The sequence below is a fragment of the Lineus longissimus genome, chromosome 16 (assembly GCF_910592395.1).
Source record: "Lineus longissimus chromosome 16, tnLinLong1.2, whole genome shotgun sequence".
In the NCBI taxonomy this organism is placed as follows: domain Eukaryota; kingdom Metazoa; phylum Nemertea; class Pilidiophora; order Heteronemertea; family Lineidae; genus Lineus; species Lineus longissimus.
Genome location: NC_088323.1, coordinates 13,196,663 through 13,208,815, shown reverse-complemented (window position 1 = coordinate 13,208,815; position 12,153 = coordinate 13,196,663). Strand labels below are relative to the sequence as shown.

The window sequence follows — 12,153 nt, the reverse complement described above, 5'->3', positions numbered from 1 at the left end:
GCCTCCCAGACTACTTTTTAAGCAGAAAATTGGGTACTTGAGTGTCATTGAGCTCCAATATTATTGCACATGGCGTAAACAACATGCCGCCATTTTGTCTCCGCTTCGGTATTTCGTACGCCGCTTATAATGCACCTTCTCAATTAAAACCAACATAATAAGGCCTTACATCGTTGATTGAATAGGAACACCACACAAAACACAATAAAGTGGGGGTACAATCGATTACGAAGCTGAAGTGAACAGTGATGTATTCCTGTAGCTACTGCTTTTGTTGTGTAGCTGCCATGTTTTGAGAACTGGCAAATAGGAGACTTCATTGATGGCTGACGTCATCGGGCGGGAATTTGAATCGGCAGAAATAATCAAAAGGCAGGTAGCGCCCTCTCCTGTTAAAATTTTGACTTTTTTCTCAATAAAATAGATTTTCAAGAATTTTATCTTAATATTAGAGCATATTTCTACTAATTCTGCTGCTCCTAGGCCGACATAGGCCAGTTTCCTTCATGCACTCTCGCTCGCAGGAAGTAGGTCGAATGGCGACAAATTTTGTTTTGAAAGTAGAGTTTGACCAGAAGTATCCAGAAATGCAAAATTGAAGTCTCTAGGTCTTACGGTTACAAAATGTGCACCATGGGTTTAACGGATGGACGGACCGATGGATGGATGGATGGACAGACGGACGCCACTGAACAACTTATTTGACAAGCTCGGCTGACTTAGTCAGCTGAGCTAAAAAGCACGCACTTGCTCGGGTGAATGAATTTTGTGAACGTTGTGGCGGAAGTATTCTCCACGTGGACTATAGAATAACAGGGTTTAACAGAAAGCCTGACTTATTATTCGATTGGTGGTTCATAAAGGTAGCTCCAAAAAATACCATGCTCAGTAGCACGTGACACCACTCGGCCCAAGACTAAGTTGAATTAGGTGGTGCGTTGATTGCGTCATGCTGATAACAGTGCATTTGCAGATGCATATTGAGGAAGATATGCTGGAATTGTGTGCTGCATGTAGCCATGCACTAATGACAGATAAAATTATAGAAAACTTTGAAACCGTGAACGTGATCGATAGCGAACAGCGCCTACTGATATGCTACACACATAGTGAACTTTCAAGACTACAAAAAGTTCAGAATGCAGCTGCTAGGCTTCTAAGTAAGACCAAAAAGAGGGAACACATCACCCCTGTACTTAAGGAGCTGCACTGGCTGCCGGTGAGATCACGTATCCAGTATAAAGTGCTACTGCTGACGCATCAAGTCTTACATAATGACCAAAGCCCGGAGTACCTCAAGGAGTTCCTCAGTCTTCGTGCCCCGGACCGCAGGCTTCGGTCTTCCGAGGACCAATGGCTCCTTTCCATACCACGGACAAGGGGCGTCTTCGGAGACCATTGCCTGGGGAACTTGGCACCCAGGCTGTGGAACGCACTTCCGGCCTGGATGCGTGATCCCATTGGCACCAGCGCCTTCAAAAAACATCTTAAAACTCACCTTTTTATTGAACACTTCGACACCAACACCTAAATGTTTTAATCTCTATGAATGTTTTAATCTCTATGTACAATTTTCTCTTTTACTATGTGTTGTTTTTTAAATTGTACAGTGATTTGCAAATTATTTTCATTCAAAAGCACTTTTAATGTAATAAATTATTATTATTATTATTATTAGTCAATATTAAAATAGAATCTTAAAGCAGTCTGAAGTAAATTAGAGCGTTTACGTCATTAGTCATGTTAGTCAAGGGACCAATGAGGAACATTTGAACGTTGACCTCTGTGACTTTGAAAATTGGGTGGAACGAAAAACTCGTGCACCGTATGATGTATGCTTAACAGACACACATACCATACTAATTTCATGAAATTCCGCTGAGTTGTTTGAGAGGAAGTGCAAGGTTTCCATTTTCAGCAAACGCACTCTGATGGTGAAAGCGTGAATCGGATAGACGTGATTTTCAATAGTGAACAGTGCCAGCCGATATGCTACACATTTACTGTATATGAAAAGAAAACCTCGAAGCACTCTCAAGTTAGAGCGTTTACGTCGTCGTTAGGCAAAGGACCAATGATGAACATTTTAACTCTGACCTCCGTGACCTTGAAAATAACTCGTGTGATATGTGATGTATCCTCGTATACTCAGCAGATGCAACCTACCATGTACACTTAATAAAATGCCTTCCAGTTGCAAGGATAAAGTGCTATTTGTCCGTTTTCAACAAGCCCCCTCCCCATGGTGGAGAAAACTTTTACGTCGCCCCGATGGACGGCCCGACGGACGGGCCGACAGACCAACGCCGAAGAGGACGACAATACCCTTAGGCCATGCCGCTGGCCGAGGGGTAAAAAACTTACACTTTGTTTCTTATCGTTCTATTTTCAGTAAATGTTACAGTTTTCATGGATTTCTCAGTCAGGGTGGATACCACTACAACTTTCCACTGTGAAAAGCATGCACAGTACAAGAACTCGAAGACGAGATCACAATAACAAAATGAGCACTCACCTATATTTTTAGCTGCCATAGTTTTTTAAATACATGTACATTGGGTCTCCCACTGCAAATATCTGTCGAATGGATTATGATTCACCTGAAAGATGGATTAAAATCCGGATCACATTCGGGATCACGAAAGACAAGGATGTCATACATTCAGCTTCAGAGCGACATGAATTGTGGGCGTCCCCTGCTCTAATTGGCGCTCGACAATGCCATCGAGAAGAAATTAAGGGTTACTCTTCTACGACCCTGCACACAATAAACCCATGTAATTCAACCAATGGGGGGAACTGCCCTGGGGCTTTAAATACAGAAAATACGAGTCCTAAAGCTCTTGTCGAACTGCTGTAGTACAGTTTGTGTTGGGGAACTACATGTACTCAAATAGACTCCACAATGATTTCCCGATTGACACTCTTTACTTTCAATCTGCTGATACTGCTTCTGGGAGCCCTAGGCACGTTCCAGGATCTACTGAATCTCTCTCTCTCTCTGGGGTTCTCTGAGGTTCTCTCTCGTGGGAAAGAAATCCCCCAGATTTATACATTTTCTTGTCTTGTTAACATGTTACTAAGGCGATGGTGACATTACTCCCTGATACGAGTGACGTAGCGGGCGTAGTTAACCTCGCCTTCCATATATAACTCAAATCTCAAAAGTACACATTATGTTTACCTTTTTCCGTTTCCGTTTACCTTTCCCTGGTTTGGTTACTTTTAATTTTCAACCTGAACGAAATAAACTATATTATTCAATTTGTGTTTGAACAAAATCACTGTGTGAGACTGAAAACTGGACACCTAGATGTCACTAGTTAACCCTCAAAAGGAGGAGATAAGATATTGTTTGTTGCCAACCTTCTCACACTACAGCCAAATAGGCCTCGGGGTCTCACTACCTCGTCTCGTGGACTTGACGGAACGGAATATGATAGAAAATTGTGCTAAAATCAAGCCCAAAAAGGTTTGCCTGTTAAAGGTAGGAATTGCAGGGAATAGTGGCAGGTTTTGTGTGGAGAGGGCGCCAGCGATGCATCCGTAAGCTGGCTCAAAGTGTGGGTAGATACACATCTTGTTCACATGATTAATGCATGCAAGAATTGTATTTTACCATTAGTGCCGTCGGTCTGGCATTAGAGAGTTTGAGATCGGCAACTCATAGCAAAACTTATACGTATACTTATTAGTTTCTTCCAAATACGTCATCGAATATGGGTCTGATTTTTTCCCATCATAAGTTTTCCATTAGTCGAATCTTCCAGCCTGGAGAAAAAATGCTCTGGCTAACTCACGACCGAGATAACACAGCTTCAATAATTAGGGAAACTATATTAGCTCAGATCTAATTACAACTGCCAACAGATAACCACAGACAGAGAAAAAAAGGCGGTTTTGTGGGTCCTTTTCTGCGTTCAATCCGTCAAATTATTATACGCGGGCCTCAGCTGAATACAAAATCCATTACAAGACTTACCATGCTTCTATGCTGTCATCGTCATCAATCGGCGCCGAGTCTATTACATAATCGTGTTTCTATACGCGGAGACCGAAAATTACTACGCAAGTTGATTTTAAGGGAAATGAAACAAACTGCCACCAAAACAAGCTTTTTCTTTTGTACATTCCATTCTGATTTCAAAATCATTCACATCAGATTTTATGCGGGGTTTAAGTTTACACTTTGAGCGTGTTACCCTTTACGTCTAGAGTAGAGGTCTGGTAGAAAACTGAGTTTGATCAACAGTGTGCCTTCAAAATCTAGCTCATAAGTAATAAGGGCTGGCCAACATTGACCCGTATATTCGTCGATTAATCGAAATCGAAACAAAGGCGAAGACGGCACAGCCGGTAACGGTATAACCATCGGACAACTTGTGACCATCCAGATTGAGTTTGAATACATTGAATGGTATCGAACGACAATGCCTATGATAATTCATATTTCTTGCGTTATTGTTCGCCAAAATATCGCGTGTTTGTAAGGCGAGCTGTAATTGGTCCAAAGGCACTGGTGGAGTCGAACCCGCATTCATGTTACACTGTTGTACGAATACGTCAAAACATAAGTTTGGGTTTTCTCAAGTCATTTTTCTATACGCTTCAACGTACCCCGATGCGTATAAGTATACGTATACGTTTTGCTATAAGTTGCGGATCTCAAACTCTCTATTATGTCCCATTTGAAAACGTTTGGTGATGATTAGGCATGTGTGTTTTGGTCACAATCCGTCATATTCCGTTCATTCCGTCAATTCGATATGAGCCCTGATTATACATCATATTGACTCTTAATGTATTGACGTTGCTCAGCTTCCAGACAACGCCGTCAATATGGGCGGAGGCTATGCGGAGGCAATATCGCTGGAAGTTCAGTAATGTGATTATCTTGGCGCGATGCTACTTGAAGAACAAGATTCAGACTTGCAGCCATCCTTATTAAAATCTTGAACAAGTCCTTTACTTCGGGCTATAGCTATCAAATGACTTCACAACTGCCAATATGGTCCCAATCTATCAAAAAATTGAAAAACTTTCCGGCTAATTATGGACCCGTCTATCTAACCTACATTTGTAGCAAAATTAGGAGCATAAAATTAACCAATATCAAAGTATCTTAAAGAAACGTATCATCCGCAAGACTTAACATGGCAACATACAGGGTTTGTCTTGCAAAACTCATTGACTTAACACCTCTGCACGAGCAAGGCAAGTCGATGCCATTGCCATAGACTTTCGGAAAATAATTTGACAGGGTGCCGGATGACAAGCTCCTTCTGAAAATGGGCAGGTATGTACACTGGATCCGAAGCTTCCTGACCTCACAAAAGTCCAAAAGGGTAGTAGTTTTGGAGGAAAAAGATCAGGGTGTTTCCAGCCAGTGACCTCGGGTGTTCCCCAGGGTTTAGTTATGTGACCGACCCTGTTTCTCATCTTCATCAACTACATCGCAGAAAACTGCTCCACTGTTTCCGGAGGACATCATCATCTATCGTCAAATGATAACTTCCTGGCCGATGCAGAGACGCCACGAGTGGCAAATGGAAATCCCTTGCATATCAGAATATCAGCCAAGAATATCCCTACTTGGGGGCGGTAAAATCTGCCAAATATATTGGGGTGCACATCAAGACAGATCTGAAGTTAAACACGCTTATTGCACGAACAAAGAACGTGCCGGTGATTGTTAGAGTTGGGGCTTGGAGCTTGAATGTCTTTTGTGCGAAAGCCAAGAAGGCTCATTTCGAGATTCGAAATTCGAAATTCAAAACTCGATTTCGAGAATAAAAACTTGACTTCGAAATTAACAACTCGATTTCGAAATTCACAACTTAAAATTGAACAATGACAAGCCGTCTTAGAACAAAAGAATTAATTGGCTCGCCAATCAAATCACTTCCCTATTACACACCGTTCAACGCCGCTTTGGTAATTAACTCATCATTTTGTGAAGTCTCTTGATGGGGTACATCCTACATACATTTCAGTCCACCCCTAGGGGCATACAAGTGATTCAACCTGATTTACATTAAAAGGAATCTATAAGCAGCAGCCAGCTAGTCGAGATCAAGCTGCACTAAATCGCCAATAATTTTCTCTCCTATCTCACAGTATCGAAACTTTTATTCCCAGCTCCTTCTTTTAGTCACGAAAGAAAATACGTCAAGCAGCACCTGTATAGATCAGCACAGGCCGTACACATAACGTATATCACCAAGAGCACACATCATGAGACTGTGATCTACCGTTACAATGTACCTACATCGCTGTATCTGCCTGTGGGCATGTTCATAGCGTACAGAGTAACATACACAGATAACAAAATTACACACACGAAGCCATTGGTCGACCGGTCATTGCTAATTTTTTTAAAGTTTTGAATTTCGAGGTCGAGTTTTGAATTTCGAAGACAACTTTGAATCTCGAAGTCTAGCATTGAATTTCGAGTTTCGATTCTCGAAATGAGTCTCTGGGCTTTCGTACTTTTGTCCTTTGTGCTCAGGTCATGAGGCCAATTATGGTAGATTCATTCCCTTCCCACTGATATAATCTTAATGAAAACGCAATTTTGTCTTACATGGACGGTAAATCAGAGAGCCCTATGACCAAATTGACCACATATGAATTGTGATGCCACGTGCGACTTCATGCTCATGCACCATGCGATAGGCCCTAGTAGGCAGATTTTCTCCGCAAGAACATGATGTCAGTCAAATTTGGCCAATGAGCGCAATGGAATTGTCAGACAAAAAATGATCAGGACGACCTGAAGTCAAGGCCAAAGAAGCATTGCAGCGCCAGACAACTAGCTTGTGTGCAAAGCAACTGTTCGAGGGGGCTGCTGGCCTAGACCATTCAGTACGGGCTAACTATATAGCTAAATCGTTTATATCTACAGTGCTCATTGTTTTGCCGTGTCCGATCACTGGTGATTTGGTGGTCACAAAATATCCGAAAAGAGGCGTGGCGGGAAAGCAACTTCCACGTCCAGGGGTCAATGTGATTACCACTTGAAGTGGTCCTCTTATGAACCCCTGGACACATCTAAAAATAAAAGCTCTGTGATTAGTTAATGTCAATTTACATAAATATGGATGACGTCACTCGTTGTCACATGTTGTCGGTAATTCTACAGACTTCAATGGCACAGAAACACTTGGCGTAGTATCAAGTTTTATTATTCTTTCGCTCGACACGATGACCTCTCCGGGCTGAGAAAGACTCCAAAACATGTGTCCACCGTAAGGGGCTGTAAATTATATTCTGTGTACGATGAGATGACGGTAGTGAGAGATCAAATAAAGTTCAGTGTTATAATAGAAACCAACCGAGTCACTTCATGATTTTTACCGCTCCTCTTTCCCGAAGTAGAAACCCCCAGAATTTCGACACATGTCATTTTCTCATTAGCATATGATGATGAACACATGAAATTTTAATTTTGCTTCTGGTAATCATATGAATCTCTTGACCTTGGTTACAATTGCTGTGTTAATTTCCTCAATGCGGAAAATCTATAGAATAAGAGAGGACGTGTGCTTCTTTGTCACACTCCTTCTGGAGATCATTCTGAACCATCAGCGATAATCGGTCCGTTACCACCCCTCATACCTCTGAAGAAAAGCATGCCATAATTCTGTCTCTCGTGCGCCTCGATGTGGTGAGCCAATGAGAACGCTGCGTTCAAAATTGTAATTTTTCATGAATGAGTCATTCATTTATTCTCGCCTCCAGTCTTGGCATACTGCCAATATACACTTTCGCCACAGCATTTTTGAACGTAGAAGACTAGAAGCGAGGTTGCTTTGATCATGATCAAAGTGGGCTCTGGATACAGGCCTTCTGATTGGTTAATATCGGCGGTAGCATGCGATCCAGTGAGGAATAACAGAATCAAGTTGTACAGGCAGATATGCGTATTGCGTCAAGGGTTGGTGTAATGGAGTCCGGTGTGACAGCGGATATAGTCCCCCTGGAGTCATAGTCCGGTAGCATTGTACTTGATCAATTAAGCAACATGATCTATTGTACCGCTAACCCTAACCAAAACATTTAGCAATGCGGGCTATTGTTACACGGACTATCAGCCCTAGGACTACTATCCCTTGCACACCGGGTCGGTGGACTGGATCCAATGCTTGAGTGTCAAGATGTCTGGAGATTGGCCAGGCATATGCCGTGACACTCGATACCAACGGAGAGCCTACGGGTTGCACTATCTTTGAAGCGAAGTCATGGATTATAAGGGCTGACAATAAGGGTTTTAAGATCATCTGCAGAGGTTCAGTTCTCGGGCTGACACTGTTTCAGAGCTTCAATAATTACATCGAAAAAAAACTGGTTCTATCTGGTTAGGCTGTTCGGTCGATATCACCATCCATCGCCAAATGACATCAATTACCAATAGCGAGAAGCCTTATAAACAATGGGCCATATGAATAAAAACTAGCATTTCCTTGGAAGCAAATCCTCCGAATTGAAGCAGTATTTTCTAAAAGTAAAAGATTATGCTTGTTTTCGTGTGAATAATGTGGACCATTCACTGCAAATGCTTTGCTAATAATCTTCAAGCAAATGCTTGAAGGTCAGTCCCGATGTCATATTTCTTATGAATGGTCTGTGCTGGTAATCTATTTCATTTTGTGGTTTGGGTAATGTTATAGCATTCAGGGCCTTTCACTCGGCACATATGACCATGTTTTTTGAGTTACGTGTGTGGAAGAGGAGCACACGACTGACCCTGGTATGCGAGGATAGGGGGGTGAAGAGGTCTCCTGATGAAAATATGTTGGCGAAAGTGCTAGTGTTCTGTCCTCGTTGACACACTCTCTTGCGTCATCATCGTCCGATTCATCTGTCATCTAACTGGGGAAGTCCTGCATCCGTTGAATAATTTGCCACGTTATACATCATAGACATAGGTTAAGGAAGAGCTTCTACTGCTAAGGGAGAGCACCTTTGCAATTGTTTTGGAATGATTACTTTGATAGAAAAATTTGTCCTCCACCTGAGTTTTTGCAGATTATGAAGAAACACTTAAATTTGGTCTTTCGTGCTCTCAAAGACCCATCTCGAGTGTCTTCCGAATAAATTGTAAAATGCTATGACCTCCGCTACACGTGTCCTCAATAAATCGATGCAGTGAATGATATGTATTTACACGACATGGCTTTCATAGCAAATACAATTTTCGAGACCAAAACGCATACAGCTATTCGGAAGATGACAAACCTTTTACTTCAACTTTCTAGTCATCTCAGGAGCAACATTGAAAAATCGAATCATTTCCTATTAAGTTAAAAGCCTATGCTACACTTTATTCATATGAAGACAATCATTTGTCCCTTTTGAAGTAAACACTAGATGCTAAAAAGCGTTTGCTTTGACTTGTAACAAGAACTTAAATTTCCGAGCATTTGCTACGGTTTTATTCATACGGGTACGTACTAGCAAATGCTTCAAAATCGGTAGAGAGAGCAAATGCTAGTTTTGATTCATATGGCCCAATATCCGAAGACTCTAAAAGGTGAAGCCGCGAATGTAGTGTAAAACTTTGCCTTTTGCACAATCATCCAAGAATTTGATATACAATTAAAGTCGATATGGCACAGACTTGGTACACTTCGGACGCAGTGGACCCAATTAGGATGACACATCACTGGACTGCCCCGACTTAGAGGCGGTAAAATCTGCCCACCAATATCTAAGAGTGCATATCCAGAAGTATTAAGGTAGCAGGAAGGGTTGGGCGTTTGTGGTTTCTGAGTCTGAGGGGGTTGGTGTCTGTTGACTGTGCTTTAAGAGAGACTAGGCATGGCGCCAGTCTCTCTTAAAGCACAGTCAACAGGCATTTGGTCTCAGTATTTGGGTTTTGATTGCCATGACTGTACCCCTGTAAAAGTCAGAGGAGGAGAAGTTTGGAATGATGAAAGCATTGAAGAAGAAGAAATAATATTATTGAGGAAAGCAAAATTTATTATGAGACTAGAAGGCAGTGTCCTGACTTGATTATTTTGAAAATGGCGGTCTGAACACATTAAAAGGTGGAACATGGCATTTTATCGACTTTGAAGTGTTCCGCAGTTAAAGGGAGACTATAGGCAGCAGCTAGGTAGGCAAGATAAAGTCATACAAATTTGCCAATAGGGGTCAGTCATATCTCTAGGCATGGCGCCAGTCTCTCTTAAAGCACAGTCAACAGGCATTTGGTCTTAGTATTTGGGTAAGTACAGAATCAAGGCAGCTCAGAGAGCAATGATTGAACGATGCTGTGGACAAGTCCAAGGATACTGCATCAGTCACGACCAACTTCTCATCAGAAAGCGTCACCACCAGCATATTCAATGTTCAGTTCCAACCTGTACCAGTCCAATGCACGCCTGTCATGGTCAGCAGTGGTCAGCTTAGCGCGATATGGAACATTCTTCCGAAACTCAAGCGAGGGAAGTCTGCTCATTAGCCTATCTCGCGCACTGCTCCTTCTTGTCAAACATCGTAGTGAAATCGTGGTACAGTGGGGCGTCCTCGAGGATTGCAGCTGGTCGGACAGTCGTGAGGTGGAATGTGGGCGGCTGCACTTCTTCGTTGATGTGCGATGGCAGATAGCACAGTTGTTGCGTTGCATGACAGCTGAAAGTGAATGTGATCATCATATCATCATATCATATCATTACCGGCGTCGTAACCCTATTGGATTTTTGCCGGAGGTATGGAGTCCACTATAGGCTACTGTCCACCTATGTAGGATCTTTTACTTGCCCTGGCATAGACACTCAGGTACAAGGGACCACGGCTTTTAGTCTCATCCGACAGACCCTCGGGTATTTCATACGTTAGTGTACGTGTTGTGAAGAGCCAGGAATTTTAGTTCCTTGAAAGCCACGCCGGTTCATCCAGAAATACAATCCTGGGTTCTCCCCGGGATCGAACCCGGGCCCTATTGCGTGGTAGCCAGCAGTGTTTACCAGAACTGAGGCGTTTGCAATGAGACTATAGGTGAAGTAGAAGCAAGGAGTGAAATGGGCCATCTTCCAGTGACTAATATACAGAGTAAGGGCACTGGGTGTTGTTAGATTCAGCATTGAATGTATTCCTCGTACAAATGTGAATAGTGTGGACATACAGTGAGAGGTGAGAGACCCCTATTGACTACTTCTTGTAACTTTATCTTGGATATTATATTAGTATTGAACTTCTAGCCATGGAATATGAAGAAATTGAAGTTGTAGGCATGGAATATGAAAAATTATTCAACGGTGAAAGACATTATTCCATGAGGCTTTACCGTGATCGCAAAGGACGCGACGCGATTGGTTCACATGCTAATGAGGTATGATAATGATAATTACCTCTATAATGCGACTTGGATAGCGACTGTGTCGTTGATTGCAACAGTGGTCTATGTCAATGTGTGCCTGTAATGTCAATGAAGTATGATGAGGTGATGACGATAGTGCAATTATTAAATATTGGCAAGAGATCATACTACAACATAGGTCTTGTTTTTGACAGATGACTGTGCTACATTCCCATTGGGTCTTGTTAGAGTCAGCGCTGCATGTATTCCTTGTACAAGCTTGAATAGTTGTGACGGACTTTGAGGGGTGAGAGACCCCAATCGGCTACTTCGGCTAACTTTATCTTGCCTACCTAGCTGCTAGCAATAGTGCCCCTTTATCAAGACTGAAACCCACTGTGCGGGGCTAAGAAATTACCTTTATAATCCTAGTTGGATAACCACTGTGTAGATGATTTGAAGAGTGCTCTGTGGATGTGTGCCTGTAATGTCAATGAAAGTATGATGAGGTGATGACGATAGTGGAATGACGAAATATTGGAAAGAGATCTAGTATTCCTAGAAGAACATATGTCCTGTTTTGACTAGGTGGCGCATTTTAGAATCAGCAGCGAGCACTGTGTGTAACATGGTGGAGGCAGCGGAGATAATAACTGTGTCGAAAGTATTGTTATAGGGCCTTCCCTAGGCCCATGGGGTTAAATTTACAATCCACGATTGAAAAGACGTAGTTTGATCGCATTCAACTATAAATCCATTGAACAGTTGTGTTCCTTTAGTCAACCGATGACCTTTTGTTGGGCCATGATCGGGGATTGTAAACTGTAAATGTATTATGGACTGGGAGACGG

The 12,153-nt window shown here is 42.3% G+C and overlaps 1 protein-coding gene across 1 annotated transcript in view; it reads right to left on the bottom strand.

Annotated features, from left to right (window-relative positions):
- The window catches only part of LOC135500409 (ankyrin repeat domain-containing protein 50-like), a 745,855-nt gene that overhangs the window by 704,376 nt on the left and 29,326 nt on the right, over positions 1-12,153 (bottom strand). Inside the window, exon 2 of the mRNA XM_064791866.1 lies at positions 2,516-2,600. Within this exon, the coding sequence (XP_064647936.1) occupies positions 2,516-2,534 (19 nt within the window). The 5' untranslated portion in view covers positions 2,535-2,600. The remainder of the gene's footprint in view (positions 1-2,515; positions 2,601-12,153) is intronic.